Raw genomic sequence first — 17,039 nt, 5'->3', positions numbered from 1 at the left:
CTATTCACCTCATTGGTCAACAAAAATGTTGACTTTTGGATAGAAAATAGGTGTATTGGTTTTAACACCCCAAACATACCACATTTTGTATTTAAAACTTGTTGGTATTGGTTGCCAATACCATTTCTAAGCTTAATGCTAATTGAACAAAATTTTCAGATTTGGTGCTTCATCTTTATTGTTCCATTTGATATTTCTACAGTGGGAATTTGAGGAAATGGTAAACATGAAAGTTGTTCCTTATTTTGTCTAGTTGAATTTCTTTTATTGAATCACTCCATTTGGAGTTTTGTAGCTCAAGTTATGGCCAAAATAAGTTTATCGCTCACGCAATCGCTCATGCTGAGATTTTGGGTGTAGCAGATTTTTTATCCAAATTTGGTCAGTAATTTGATCAAGTTACGTTCATAATTTGGTCTAACTTTCTTCTTATGAAATGTTCTACCATACCTTAGGTTTCCATCGGTTCAAGAATCGCCTAAATCCGAGTTTTCTAGAGAGAGTTATAGCCATCCAAACATTACTGCTCAAATCAAAATCTGCAGAGTTGCAGTTTGAACGAGAATCGTGACTGCCATTTGGGTTAGGTTCTAGTCATAATTTGGGGTAGGTTTCTTCATGAAAGTTGTTTGTCTATGTCTTAACTTGTTGCTGTAAAAATTTCAGGTCAATTGACCAAATCTACAGTGAGTTCATTTGGTCAATTCTGCAGAGGCAGTTTCAGGATATCCGGATTGGGGCCAAGTTTTGGTCCTGTTGCTTTGGTCTTTTGGGCATGGTTTCTTCAGCAAAAATGTGCCATTATAAGCCTAGTTTCATGTCCAATTGGCCAAACACCAATTGGACTAACACAGCCCAAGTTATGGTAAAGGCAAAGGACTGAATTTTCACCCTATGTCTTGCCCTAGGGCATTTCACTTTCACTTTACCATACTATTTTTCAGTTCTAATTATGGTCAACATACCTAAAATGGTCACTAATTGACCATTAAAATGTGCTCTAACAATTTCCTAAGCCAAATCAATTTTTCACTCCCCAAAACCCTAATTCAAATCCATAATTTATGCCATTTACCTTAGTTAGCTACTAAGGCATTACTCATATGTTTATAACTTCAAATATGGTTTCTAATTCACTTCAAGCTCATCAAAACATTCCTACATATTCTTTTACTAGGGCAGCCAAAATTCAAGTGTTCATACACAAGGTTTTTTTGTTCATTTAAACTACAAGTCTTACTAAGTTCAAGTCCAAAATCATGAAATTTAAGAGTTTTATGTTTATAGTTGCACTAACCTCAACTTGAAGAATCTCCAAGCTTGCCAACTTTAATTTCTCTTCTCCCTTTTGCTCCCAAACACCTTAGCAAGCTTCTAGAATAAATTTTTGTGTTGAGAACTTGAGGAAATATGGTGGGAGTTTAGGGCTTCATGAGCTTGCCAAGCTCATCAATGGAGGGAGGAAAGGAGAGGGTTACGTTTTCATGAAGGAGAAGAAGGAGCTGCTCACGTTTTTTTTAACTCCTTTAGTCTTTATTTATGTCTTTTATTTGTTAGTCAATTGATGGCTTAATTTGTGATTGGTCAAAATTTTTAAATGATGTCATTTTTGCATTATTTTGCATTTTCTTTTCTTTTCTTTCACTACTCATTTCAAATTTCATTTCTAGTAATGTTTATTCATATTTTATGTTATATTAATTATTTACTCAACTGGACAAGTCGGCCAAAAATCACCTCTGAAGGCGAAATGACCAAAATGCCCTCCGTTTGGCTTAACGGGTCAAAATTGTCTGTACCGATTGAAAAATTTTTCTAGGTATTTTCTTGGCATTCTAATGCCATGGGAACCTCAATAACCCTTCTCTGGAGTCCCAATAATTATTTTATGAATTTTCTCTCGGGTCTAGGGCTTCTCGTTGCGAGAACCGCAACTTCCCTCTGGGTTACCCATCGCTTGGGCACCGGCTCATTTGACTTAGTTGTATTTTATTTCTAAAATTTTTACTAAATTTTTCTCATCAATATTTGAGTTAATTATGGTTCCTCACTTTAGTTTTAATATTTTTCCGGATGTTCTAGCTGTCCGGACCGACACCAGTCACCGGAACAGTAGAATGTACGGAGTTGCTACGGGGAGGGTGTTACATGAGCTCAGTTGTAAGAGAGCTTTTGAGCCAATGAAGCCTTATTATTTTGTTGTGGGTCTATTTCACTAAGATATCACGTCTAGGGTAGGTTTTAGATGAAGGTGTAACTGTTCCTGATATAGAGTTTGGAGTAGAGCAGAGGCTTATTGCATCATCTTATCTAGTCTTCACCTAGGAGATTTTATTGCTTGGGTTCATATGTCAAGCTAGTAGTCCCTTTCCCTTTCTTAGCTGCTCTTGCTGGATAGAATGGCAACTATGGTCAATATGTTCTGTTTTGTAGTTGTCTTTTCCTATAGCCTTGCATTTCTTATGTTTATTTATTTTTGTGATCTTAGAATCTTCCTTTTATGGTCTTTTGATTTTGTGATCATATTGTTGCCTTCTACGTCTTAATTGTACTCCGACTTCTCTTCTATAAATTATTTTTACTTATCAATTGCTAAAAACTAATTCAAACGCTAAAAATAGATAAATTTTTAGACATTTTCATAATAAAATTAATATATTTTGTTAAACATACTAATCAAAGAGCTTATTAAATCCGAATTTGTAATTGTGCATGTATATGAAGTCCAAACAACAATATATGGATACTTACCTAAAAAGAAAACAATATAGAAACATATTATTCATAATATATATATATATATATATATATATATATATATATATATAAACTCATTGAGCAAGCTGACGATTGCATCTGCACCACCGGTCATAAGAAACTTGCAGATTTGGCCAATCTGAGGCACACAAAGTGAAATCTTGTAACCAATTTATGAGGAAAACTTCTTGATCCATTGGAGGTAAGGTGGAAATGGCTTCATTCATTGCTCTTTCTGCTTCTATCTTTTTCAAAGCTCGTCAAGAAAGGATAGGACAATCCATTGTTTGCATAGCAAATCAGTGGAATCCAAAGCACTAACAATCTGAACTTCACTTGTGTTGAAACTTCTACCTTGTTATTGCCTGAGAGATCTCCAATTAATATAGCTGCACTTGCCAAAACCACAACCCATTATTAAGAGAATTTATTATATGAAATGAATAGATCTTTAATCATTGATTATAGTAAGACCTGCATGAGAATCAGTATTATCAATTATTATCAAATAATTATTGTACATATAATAATTGTATTTTAAAATTTCAGTTATTAATGTGACTTTCATTAATAGAGCATAAACATTAAAAAAAATCGAAGGAGAATAACTATTCAACATGAAACAATTATTTTCATTTCATGTTATTTACTTTAAATACAAATAAAAATTATTTATATTATTAACAATAAAATGTAAATAATATTATTAACTATTAATTAAAAATAATATTTGTTACATTAGTTTATATAAAAAAAAGCAAATTTGTATACATTTATTTTTTGTGAGTATAATTATTTTTATATTTTTAAAAATAATTATTATTTTATTTAAAATTTATAAGATAAAATAGAGAAATTTTAAAATATTTAAAAACTTTATGGAGAAGTTAAATAATTTTTTAAAAACAAAGTAACGATAACTAAAAAAAGCACAAATACCCATGTAAAGTTTCTATAACGATGTTATTAATGTGGAGAGAGAGAGACCTGAGATCTTCACAATGTAACCCTGGACTCTGGGATTAGCGGAGAAAGCGAGGGAAGCAAGAGAAGAGGCGTAACTCCATTGCACCATAGCCTCGTTCAATGCCCCATAGGTCCTCAATTTGTTCGTTATCCAAAGCAGTTCCTGTGCCAATTTCTCCGCCACCACATCGTCCGCTCTCTCATAAACGACGCCGCCGCCGTCCAATTGACTGTTCTTTTCTAATAGCAAAGCCAATGTGCCTTTACGCACCGTTTGTGTGACACTTCTTATGCAACAATTCAACCCCTTCAAGTACGATGATATGTAAGACCCCAGTGGCAATGCCCTTATGAACCGTGAGATCCACGCGCCTGAACCATCTGAGGCATGTGGCTGTTGGATGGATCGGTAAAGAAGGCTTAACGTAAGCGCGAATGCTGAAGACAGAGCCGTCCGATTGACTTGTAGGAGTTACACGTGGCCGACTCTGGAGTTTCCGTTCATGATCTGGTCACCCATCGCCATAGCAAATTGGTATTTTCTTGAAGTGGCTGGTATCTCGTTCATCAATGCAAGGATCTGTCGCATAGAAACATTACAAGAAAGTGAAAATTAATTTATTTTGTCTAAAAAGCAAAACAACAACAACAACATCATCATCATCATAATAGCTCTGATGGTATTTGATAATAAAAATAAAAAATAAATGAAGATTATAAATCATTTATTTCTTAAATTTTTGAATAATTTCAAATTAAATTATTTTAAAGGAATAGCAAGTTAACTTTTATTATTCATCTAATTAATATATATATATATATATATATATATATATATATATATATATATATAATTTCAGATTAAATTCAAGTTAATTCAAAATTATAAACTAATTTAAATTAAAATTATTAATTTTTTTAATTTTTATTAACTAATTAAAATTTCAAATTAAAATTTTAATTATTGATTCATTTCAATTAAATTTATAATTTTGTTAATAATTTAAATCATTTTAGATTTTCTGTATTAAAATCAACTATGAATATTTTAACCAATTAAATTTTTTACTCTATTAAAATTTCAAACAAAGAAGGGAAAGTCCATTATCTATAGATCTCTGAAAGTTATAAATTTTTTTTTATTTTACTGATGCGATTCTTTCTTTAAAAAAGTAGGATTTATGAGTTCCTTTAATTATTATGATCGATGCAAATTTTTTATGTGTTATTAGATAGATTTTTAATTTGAGAATTCAATAATACATAAATATCGACATTAAAACATAGAATTTCTGTTATTTAACGAAACTAAAACAAAAAGTATATTTCAAAGGGAGGGTATGGTCATTTTCTATTCATCATTTTAATTTGTCTGGGAGTGAAACTGTAATTACTTCCACGTATATAGACTGACCAGTGACTAAATATTCAACACATAAATAAATATTGTTATTTAAATTAAACTGTTTGATAATTTTTCTTTTTTAATCTAATTTCATATTCATAAGATCTATTTTTATTTATTATTTAATAGAGATGAGTTAATTAATAAGTTTTAAAATGAGAATTATTTCTTTTTATTATAATAGTGAATAATTTAAAAAAAAAGTGAATTAGAAGATTTAAATTTGAGACTTTTTCATTTTTCATTATCACCATTTTAAAGGTAAAATAAAATTAATTAAATTATTTTTTTTATTTAATTTACATACTTTATGTTTATTTATTTGTTATTTTATATGAAATTATTTTTGTAAAATTAGCGCTTCAACTAATATTTTTTTTTGGCTTACAGGTGGTCTTCGTAGCCTAATGCATGCAAAACCACATGTTCCTCACTTATTTAACCACGTACAGATACGTGGCCTACGTTTACGTCTATTTCTATTTTCTAGTTAATTTCTTTAGGAGCTCATTAGCTCATTAACTCATTATCATCTTCTCTTGCCTCCACCTTCTCACTACGCTAAGCGGTGCCCATATTAGCTTATCAATAAGCCAGCTAAAAGCAACTTCACTGATTGGTTAAAAGAGAAAGTCTAGACGAGGTTTATCATCAACCTAAGATAACAAAATAAAATTTATATATAAAGTAAATAAAATTTATATATTTATATTTTTAATTTATAATAAATGAAGTTTAATTAAATTAATGTTCAAAAAGGATAAACTATATTAATTTAATAATTCAAAAAGAAGTGAAGGAGGGCAAGTAGCAAATCCTCGATCATTTGAATTTCGAAAAATTATTAGATAGCACTTAAAATACTAAATTTTAACTTTTTTTATATATAAAATATAATTTTTTTAAGGAAAAATATAATTTTTTTAATATTTATGAAAATTGAAAACTTAAGTGAACTCTATAATTTACCTTAAATAGAAGTTTAAACAAATGCCATATAATAAACAGCAGGGGATTAAAACCAAAATATATATATGCTTACATGTGTGAGCGCCCTACCGAGAGCCTGAACTGAAGGTCCATCAAAATCATCTTGCAGAAGCAAATCCAAGGAAGCAGCAGAAGCTGGTAATGCTGTTGCCGATGAAGATGGAGCTGGAAGTGCGAAAGTGGATGATCCAACTGACGAGGGGCGTCCAAGAAGAAGATAGTTTGGAGAGAAGGTCATAACACTAGGGAAAAGATCCATCAAAACCCTAAAAACCCAGACGGTGACCCATGTCACTAACATGACCACAAACCTCAAATGGTCACTGGGTCTCCACTTCTCCGATTGCTCTATCTTCAAGTTTGATGCCACAGAAACAAGCGTTTTCGCGGCCACGTTCAGTGTGGACATGAAAAGAGAGTTCAAGAGAGTGGATGGCCTGCATTTGTAGGGATAGTCGATGGCTAAGTTTGGTGCCATGGTGAGGTGGCTTTCAGGAGTCAAGGATGATATGGTAAAGAGGTGACAAAATAAATAAAAAAAGTCGAACTGCAGAATGAAAACAGGGAAAAGTTAATTAAAAAAGGAGATGAATCGGACCGATCAAAATAGGGCAGGTTTAGAAAATTGTAGGGCCAAGGGCGAAGCTATATAGGGAGAGCTGGGAGCAAAGAGGCGGTTAAAGATTGCATTTTTTGGGTAAGAATCCAAAATCTTGGCGGCGTTTGTGTGCTGGTTATCTCATACGGCGTCTTTATGCGCCTTCGGCTTGAAGTAAATGCCTGTGAAATGCTCAGGTACTGTAAAGGAAGTCGGTACTGTCTCATATTTGATACGCGTCCTTTGTGTGTGCAATTGCTTTTCTGCTAGGAAACCTTCGAGGCATTTGCTGTATCGTTGCTGTGGTGATTAGTGAGACATTAAATACACTGTATTATATAAATAAATATAAATAAATAACTATATAATTTTAAGATTCTGAAAATATAATAAATAATAAAATATGAAAAATAAAAAATTATAAAAATTTTATAATTCATTATAATAATATTTTTTACCAATCATTCACCACATCTAACAAAAGTTTTTTTAGCCATACGGTTTAAATCAGCTTGATTTTGATAACAATAAAATTTGAAGGATTAAAATTAATTATTATGTGTTGATAAAATTATTATGATTTTATCAAAGTATGTGATATTTTTATATATATGTATTTTTTATAAAAAAAAGGCCATTATAAAAAAAAAGAATATGTCAAGTGATGACAAGTTAACTCCAAAGCCAAAAGACATTACAAGGAAGAAGTTGATTGATGTGAAAAGGCTCGGAATAGGGGTGAGTATTCGGTTCAACTAACTGAATTACTAATCAATTTTAATTTAAAAATATTAATTGAATCAAATCGAAATTGAAAGAAAACCGAAATTACCAAAACCAAAAATATTTAATCGATTATTGGTTATAACCGAATTAATCCAAAAAAATATATTTTATATTATTAATTAATTAATTAAAATATATTTATAATTTTTTATTAATAAAAAATGATAAATATGATTTAATATTAATAACAGTATAATTATGAGTTAAATATTATTATAAAATCAAAAAAATAATCATTATTAATAATATATTATTAATAAAATTATAATTAATAGAAATTTGGTACCAAATCAAAGGTTACTGAATCTATATAGGGATGACAACTGGTAGAGTACCTGCGAAAATCATTATACCCGAATCCGAACTCGATTAATATTCTCAAAACCCAAACCTGTTTCAAATTCGATTAAAATTTATTCTCAAATACCTGAACTCATTCCAAACCCGATTATTATCATTCGATAAATACTTGAACCTGTTTAATTTCATATATTTTAATTAATAATCTATATAAAAAAAATTTTATTAGTAATTTATATCTTAAAAAATTAATAATTTCATAAAATATTTCAATTTTATTTTATATAAAATAAAATATATAAAAATTTATAAATATTATTATAAAAAATATATATTTTATATTTAATTAAATATTTATGTAAACGGGTTTGGGTAACGGATACCCACCATGTAAAATTCAAACCCATCACGAGTATTAAAAACCCAAGCCCATCCCAAACTTGATTATATAATATCCAAACCTATCTTATTAGGTTCAATCAGATAAGTACCAGCAAAAACCCGAGCTGTTGCCATCCCTAAATTTATATCTGAAGACCAAAAATTTTTATAATTATTAACCAAAAGTCAAACTGAGTCGAATTTATTATTGATGAAAGGACCAAATTTTAACAGCACAATTCAGTTATTCCGTTAGAATTGAATAATGCACACTCCTAGCTTGAAGAATGATTAAAGGCAATATGAAGTGAGGTTGAAAATAGGAAACAGGTCAAGTAAGCAAAAGAATTCAAACCCAAAAAGATAGGAGACTCGTTGCTAACAAAACTGTTTTTGACAACACATTGAAAGATTAATGTACCTAGGGGTGCAAAATTAGGAATTTAAAATTTTTCTAGTGTTCATGTAATATACAAACACTTTATACTATTGCAAAAACACATAATTTAGTTATAACAAATTATATCTCAATTGCTAATAATCCTAATTGCCATTAGGAAACTAAACCCCTAAAATTAACAAGATTAATGTTAAGGAATTTACCCCAAGGCGCATAATCAAAATTCAAACACTTAATTCAAGTAGTGAAGATCACCAAGTATTGATCCTCTAGTTTGTCCATACAAATAAGGTGACCAAAGTTTCCTTTCAACTCAAAAACTCCTTCCTTGTCCTTCTTCTTAATTCAGCCAAGTGATGAATGAAGGTAGAGTTTAGGGTTTCTTGGTTTTAACCTTATGGAAGTGATGAGAAACAAATTCTCAAGCTTTGATTCAAGAGTAACAACTTCAAAAACTATTGGCATGGGGAGTGTAAAAAAAATAAAATAAAATAAAATAAAATAAAAAAAGGAAAATAATTGCTAAAACAACAGTAAGAAAATACTAAAATATTCTAAACTAAACTAAAGGTTGCATCAAATGATCAAAAGATTTGATAAGAAAAGAGTAAAACTAAGTTCTCACCCATAGGATCGTACGAGGTCCTAGAAAGAGTGGATCCACTAGCACACAGATTTGCTTACCTCTAAAATTGAAATGAATTTGAATCTAACTTATGACAGAAGCTCATAAGGAACATGACACACGAGGTAAGCAATCGATGAGTAAATAGCGTTGGTTAAAGTGCTATGGACCATTATTCCAATTACAAAGCTATGTAGAAATGTGAGAAAAACATGAGAAAACAACATGTATAACTATTTGAGGACAGATAGTGGACACAATTTCGAGGACGAAATTATTTTAAGGGGGGGGGGGGGGGAGAATTGTAACATCCCTATTTGCATAGTCTGGTAAATTATACTGTTTCGGTGACCGGAGTCGGTCCAGACAATTAAGAGGATTAGAACTGTATTTAAGGCAACTAGATAAGCCCTGAACACAAATAATTAGTAATTGCCAATTAGTTAAGTATAAATAAGAAAAACAGAACATAAGAAGTTAAACGAGCCGAGAGTCACAGCGATGGGTGACCTTCCCGGGAACGACTGCGAAGTTGATTTAAACTCAAATTTCGAACCGTAAAATGTGATGCTGCGGTCCTTATTACGAACACAGTGGAAAAGAGAAAATCACGAAAAAGAACTGTTAAGCCAGTCAAATAATTAGGTCAAGGAGCCTAAAAAAATATGAAATTATTTGCAAACCGGGTTGAACCGGCGAGGGACAATTTGATCAATTGACCCCGAGAGCTGACTCCTGACCTAACTGTCAAATAAAATCGGAGAAAAGAAAATTTTAGAGTTGGGAATTAAATTAAAGAACTAATAGAAAAATAAATAGAAAAAAAAAGAAAAAGAAAAGTAAAGGGTGATGACATCATGCATGACATCATGTATGATGCAATAAATGTATGATTAATAAATTTAATTAATTCAATTTTATGGTCTTTCAAGAGCATAAATTGATAAAAGAAAAAAAAATAAACCAAAAAAGTCTTCTTCTTCCTCATCCTTGTGCCGCCCTCACACTCTCTCCCTCTCCATTGTTAAACTTCCATTAAAGCTTGCACTCAAGCTTAAATTTCTTCACTCAACCTTAATAGCTTCCATAAAAATCTCATTAGAGCTTGTCATCTCAACTTAAGAAGAGGATTGAAAGAGCAAAGAAAAAGAAAAAGGAAGAGAATTGAAGAATTGGACATAAGATTGAGGTTAGTGATTTAACTTGCAAAATTAGTTTATTAGTTGTGTTTATAGCTTGATTTACTTAGAAATAAACTTAAAATGAAATGAAACAAATTGTTGAGGGACCAAGCTGAATTTCGGCCAGCATGTGTATGAGGGTATTGTTGCATGGTTTGATTGATTTAAATGAGTATATGAACCTCAATTAGTTGAATGATTATAGTTAAAAGCATTGAATTGGTTAAATGCAACAATTAGTGTGAATTAGGGTTTTGGACATTAAGGTTTAGAGACAAAAATGTGAGAAATTCTATAATTAAATGTGTTTTCTAAATATTATTTGACCACTGGTCAAGTTAAGATAATTGTGGAATTAAAATTTTAATTAATTAGCGTTGTGGAAAAATTCTAATTAATCCACCACTTTCTCTCTCTTTGACCGAGTCAAATTAACCAAATTAATCTCTTATCTTGTGCTTAATTAATCAAGTTTGTAGTTAATCACTTTTAAATATTAACTTGATTACTTCCATAGATAAATTTAGTTTCAAGTCATACTAGGGACTTTGCAATCTAATTGCAAACTAGAAAAAAAATATTAATTTGATTAATTAACTAAACCATTTAATCAAATTAATTTTGCTTTGATTGTAACACTCCTACATACATAGTCCTATGCAAATCACTGTTCTGGTGATCGGTGTTAGTCTAGATAATGAAGAGGATTAGAATCATATTTAAGTCACCTAGAAAAGCCCTGAACAAAAATTAATAGTGATTACTAGAAGGTTAAATATAGATCAGAAAAATAGAATATAAAAGGTTAAATGAGCCAGGGGTCACAGCGATGAGTGATCGCACCAGGAAGTGACTGCGAGATCAGTCAAAATCCTAAATTCGTATGGGACATTATGACATCGCAGTCCTAGGAAAAATTGCAAAGCTAGGAAAAATGTGAAAATCACAGAAAAATGTGTAGTACCAGATCAAATAATTAGGTTAGGGTTCCGGAAGAAATACAATATTATTGATAAATCGGATCAAACCGACAAGGGGTAAATTGGTCAATTCACCCCTAGAGGTAACTCGTGACCTAACTGTCCAATAAAACGTGAGAAATTAAAATTGTAAAAAATATAATTAATGTCACACCCTACTCCCTTGTAAGATGTAACATGATCCCGTAGAATACCTAATGAACTACCGTACTTCTCCTACCGAAAATCCATTAAATATACTACAAGGGATTTTAAAACTTTTCTTAATTCTTTTACAGTGGTGAGCACTATTTACAGGTGTTAAAAACCTTTTTGAACTGAAGTGATAGAACTAACACATTTAAATTATTTGGAATTTCTATAAATATTTTGGCAGAGTGCCATCTGTATTTTGGATAAAACAGTTCTTCAGAAAACCTGTAAAAAGCACTTCAATATGTTTTCTCAAATACAACTCCAATAACTTCATTTCAATTCACAATTCAATTCTCAATAAACAATCAATTCATTTTCAAACTAATCTCAACATAAAGAAACATTTCATTGATTACAAGACTCAAAATTTATAATACAAAACTATTCAAGTAAATGAAATCTCAAATTTATATTTACAATAATTTACATTTAATTACATACCAAAATGTTTTACAAGAGTTTTTATACAACTGCTCAAATAATTTACATACATATTATTACATGCATACATCAAAACCTATGTACATGGGTATACCTATGATATACCTGGAGCTTATCTGAAAGTGTCCTCAAAGCAACTTAATCACTGCTCTATGCTCTTCTTACCTGCGACAGCATGCAAAGCTATCGCTGAGTGGTGAACTCAGTGGTGCACAACTATCATTTAAAACATAATACAATATACATTGACAAAATTTACATTAAATAATTTGGGAATCTGAATACTGATCAAATTTCACAACTCAAAATATTCATTGCCAATAATGTAAATCAATTGTATAAATGACTTAGAGCACAAAATTTAATTTATCAAATCTTGACTATCCATTTAAGTAATTCCAACAAAATCAATTATACATAAACCATAATTGAAATCACCATTCCTTACCATTCAAAAGCCATTCTGTATCTCAAAAATCATTATGTATCTCAAAAATCATATTGTATCTCAAAAGTCATTATGTATCTCAAAAATCAATCTTTATCTCACTAACTATGCAAGACTAATCCGAAAGGGCCATATTCGATGTGATTCTAACTCCCTATGGTCGGGGAGGTCGAATCAGATTCTAACTCCCTATGGTCGAGGAGGTCGAATCATCGTGCACAGTACCATCACAATAATGAATCTTCCGCAAGGGCCATAACGATAAAATAAACTTAGATCTAACCTCAAATCAGAGGAAAATCTAAGCCTGTGCACGTACCATGGTAATCAAAACACAACTCACTCCATTGTCTTCTCAACAAATGAGAGAGACGGGTAATAACCTAGTCAAGCATCTATAGTGAGATATAAAACAATATCACAATCATTTTAGTGAGCATAAATCACAATATAATTCGACTCAAAGTCAATTTCAATATCCAATAATTTTTATGCTCATCACAATTCAAATCATAGATTTGCATTTTTCCATGAAAATTACCATCACAATTCAAAATATGTTCTATCACAATTTTCCAAAACATAATTTATTCAATCCATAACAATGCTTAATACTTGTGGAAATACCATTTCACAAAGCTAAATTCATACATACTATAACAATTTCAATAATCATTGAATTAAATCCAATGCCTGTTAAACACAGTTCATAAGAAAATATGTCATTTAATCACATAAAATATTCAGAACAAAATCAGTTAAAAACTAGTTGTGCACAAACCTATGATAACTGTCTCTTGATCTGGACTCAGTGTTTCCTTCCCTTTTTCTGAGTCTTTGGTAACTGAGAAACACAATTTGAAGTGTTTCAGTACTAAATTAAATTGTCTCTAACGATAATGTTCGATAAACAATTCACTGAATACCTTTATTTGCTTAATCACCTAATATACCGACCCTCGATGCGTTCTAGGTAAATTAGGTTTTGGTATCATTAATATGTCACACTCGATAGGGTTTTAGGTTTGGTACGTTTTGCCAAACTCGTTTCCTTGTTTAGTGCATTTTAATGCAACTTGCTGGATTCCGGAGTACTGGTTTGACCTAGCCGGACAGCCTAGTTCCCTCGGTTTTTGGGTTTCGGTCAAAACTACAAACTTGTAGATCTATGTCTTATGGACCGTGGTGCAAAATTTTAGGTCGTTCCGAGTTAAGTAGACCAAGTTATGGTCATTATAGTATTGCTGGTCAAATGGCATCAAATTAGGTCATTTTTAGGTCAATTTGGTCAACTTTGGTTCGGCCAGTTTTTGGACCCGAACTTGTGCAAGCTTTTTGACTTGCTTATGGTCATTTCTGGGCTTTGGTGTCTTCATAAGACTTGTAGGTATGGGTCTTAACTATTCATGGTTAAAATTTCAGGTCAATTGGACCTGTTTTGAGTGAGTTATGGCCTAAACACTCACTGCTGCCCAATTGGTCATTTTTCAGGTCCTAATTGCACCTAATCCGAATTGGTCATTTTCTTAGGTCACCTTGTAAGCAGAATTTTGGTATGTTTTCTCAATGAAAGTTGGCACATTTTGTGCCTAGTTTCACCTCCAATTGGTCTCATACCAATTGAGGTTACACATTTGAACTTATTGGCTAAAATGTACACTGCCCTTGGTTACTTTGCTTAACACACATCAATTACACACATTTACCTTGCAATATGTTTACCTTCCTACCATTTCTGTTTTGGTTCATTACCAAAACCACATCCCACTTTACATTATCATCATTTTGGGCAGATTACAATTATCTTCAATACACCAAATATAACTCTAATTCCCAAAGTTCAAATACCATTACACATACACATAACATTACTAGTTTTTACATACTCTTTACACAACAAGTTCATATACATATCCATCAATCCTTCTATGTCAATATTCTGCCCACACTTCCATGAGTACATACATTTATTCAAGTTTCCCCAAGCTGTCGAAAATTGTCCTTCAACACCAAGTGTCCTACAATTCATTAAATCCCATTCCAAGTGCAAAAATCACCTTATACATGTGAAGTAATTCACTAGGTTATTAAATCATCACAACCAACATAATTCTCATCAATTATATGTACAAATACTTCATCAATACATGATTACATGGCTGTCCAAAATGAACATAACAATAACTCTTCAAACTCAAAAATTTTCTTCACAAATCCAACACCCATAACATGCACACAAAACTTAACAAAGCTCTCTTCAAAAATACTAACTTACCTTATGGTTGGAGCTTGTTAAACCTTGCTTAAACTTCTCAAATTTGGTATCAAACTCTTCCTTGTGATGAGTAGACAAACTTTAATGAAGAACCCTAGGTGATTGGAGTTGAAATGGAGGAGTGCATGGAGCTTGATTGAAAAATGGCCATGGAGGATTTTTCTTCTTCAATTCGGCAACTTTGGTACAATGGAGAAGATGAAATTTTTCAGCTTGGATAATGGAATTACAGCTGCCCATTATATGTTTATTTTATTCACTAATGGTCCACTCACACCATTTAACAATATAATAAGCTTAAATGTGTTATTTACACATTTTTCACTCCATTTTTGGCTATTTGTATTAGGTACCACTAAACTAATTTTTCATTTTATTTTCTAAGTGTAATATTATTTATTTTTAATGGAAATTTAGGTCAAAAGACAATTCAGGATGTCAAATGACCATAATGCCCCTGTTCGGGTTGCATTCCCGATTTTTCGGTATCACCGGGTTTTGTCCGTTTTTCGATTTCTCACTTTTCTTTGTACTAATTATTTAATTTTTCTTTGATCTTTCTAATGATATTTATTCTTCAATAAGGGTCTATTTAATTCCTAAAAATGTTTTCCAGGGTTCCCCGCAGTCCAGGGCTAGTCAACGGTCCACGCCGTGACTTCCCGGTGCGGTCACCCATCGCTAGGGTTTTCGGCTCGCTTAACTTGGTTACATTTCTTTGCTATCAATTTTCCTTTGTTTTTCTTGTACTTTCTTTTCTTGTATTTCATTATTTTATGTCTCCTCACTCATATTAAAGTGTGGTTCTAGGCATCCTAGCTGTCCGGACAGCACTGGTCACCGGAGTAGTAGAACGCACTACCGAACTTAGGGGTGTTACAATTAAATTGAGGAAGTGAGGAAAAAGAAAGGAAAAGAAAAGAAAAGAAAATAGAATAATGACATCATCATGGATGACATCATGTATGACTCAATAAATAATTATCAATTATTTACTTAATTTGACTAAGTCAATTTGGGATAAATATGCATAAAAATAACAAAATAAAGAAACTTATTTTTGGTCTTCTTCCTCATGGGATGCCTCCACTCTCTTTCTCTCTAATTCTCTCACAATTCCACCATTTTTAACCCTTAAAAGCTTGATTTCTTCTCCCTTCCTCACCATAAAAACCCTAACCTCCAACATTAAAGTTTGATTTCAGACCTTGGTGGAGTGATTAGTAACTAAAAGAAGAAGAAAGGAAGGAGATTTGGAGAATTAGAGAATCCATAAATGAAGGTATGTATAAATTGGTTTTAAATCTTTAAATATTACTTGAAATTGAGTTAAGATGCATGGAAATTGTGAGGAAAATGAAAATAATCTTACATGCATGATGAGTAGAAAATTTAGCAGCCATGATGTTAGGAGAGGTTGAAGCGTTTTAGTTCAATTAATTATGTATGTAGGCTCAATTAAGTTGGTGGAAGTAATTTGTAAGCTTTAATTTGAATGTGTTACACAAATTGTTAAATTAGGGTTTATGGCACTTAGAAATTGGAAAAAAAAATTAAGGATTTTTGAAATTGAACTAAATTAACCTAATTGGGACTCAAAATGGTCAATTGGGACCAATTGGGATGTGTTTGAATGGTGAGAAGTAAAGTTAAATTCGGATTGGTAGGGGTCCAATTTTGGACAGCCTGACCTTGGTCCACTTAGGGGATCAAAACTATAATTCTGCCACTCCAATTGGTGTGAGGCTAATTAGAGATGAAAGTAGACACATAATGCCACAATTTTTGTGTAGAAAGCCTGTCCTGAAAGTAACACTAAGTTAGTGAACAATTAGGTCAAACCCGGAATTGGCACACTGCCACTATACAAAAATGACCAAATGAATAGTATCTTTTCATTTGGCCATAACTTAGTGTAGGAAGGTCCAAATGACCTGAAATTTATACCGATGGAAAGCTGAGACATAGCACTACAACTTTTTTGAAGAACACAAACCCAAATTCCAACCATAACCCATCTACAAAGTGAGCTATAGTTAGCATACCAAAACTGCCAGAACCAGAATTGTGCCTAAAATTCTGGGTTGTAACCAATCCGGCCAGCCTTAGAAAAACAAATATAACTTGAGCTACAAAACTCCAAATGGAGTGATGTAAAAAGGGAATTAAATCTAATACAATAAGAAACAACTTTGATGAAGTACATTTAGCTAAATTTCCACAGTAATCAGACCAATGGAACAGTAGAAAATAGTGACCCAAAACTGAAATTTTGGAATTTCACCTAGGGAAATTAGAAATTGAATTGGCA

At 31.7% G+C, this 17,039-nt stretch overlaps 1 protein-coding gene across 2 annotated transcripts; it reads right to left on the bottom strand.

Annotated features, from left to right (window-relative positions):
* Positions 1-2,816: 2,816 nt before the first annotated feature.
* On the bottom strand, positions 2,817-6,924 carry LOC110657313 (uncharacterized). 2 transcript variants are annotated; one of them, XM_058148577.1, is made up of 3 exons: positions 6,188-6,924; positions 3,745-4,303; positions 2,817-3,146 (listed from the first exon to the last, which is right to left on the bottom strand). In XM_058148577.1, exons 1-2 carry the CDS (start codon positions 6,594-6,596, stop codon positions 4,236-4,238), a joined length of 477 nt encoding a protein of 158 aa, XP_058004560.1. In that variant the 5' UTR covers positions 6,597-6,924; the 3' UTR covers positions 2,817-3,146; positions 3,745-4,235. The 2 variants fall into 2 exon arrangements, with proteins under 2 accessions (XP_058004560.1, XP_021670163.2); XM_021814471.2 differs by having other exon boundaries at positions 6,171-6,917.
* Between the last annotated feature and the right edge of the window lie 10,115 nt (positions 6,925-17,039).

This window comes from Hevea brasiliensis, chromosome 6 (genome assembly GCF_030052815.1).
Source record: "Hevea brasiliensis isolate MT/VB/25A 57/8 chromosome 6, ASM3005281v1, whole genome shotgun sequence".
Lineage (NCBI taxonomy): Eukaryota > Viridiplantae > Streptophyta > Magnoliopsida > Malpighiales > Euphorbiaceae > Hevea > Hevea brasiliensis.
This window is presented reverse-complemented; position numbering and strand designations above follow the sequence as displayed.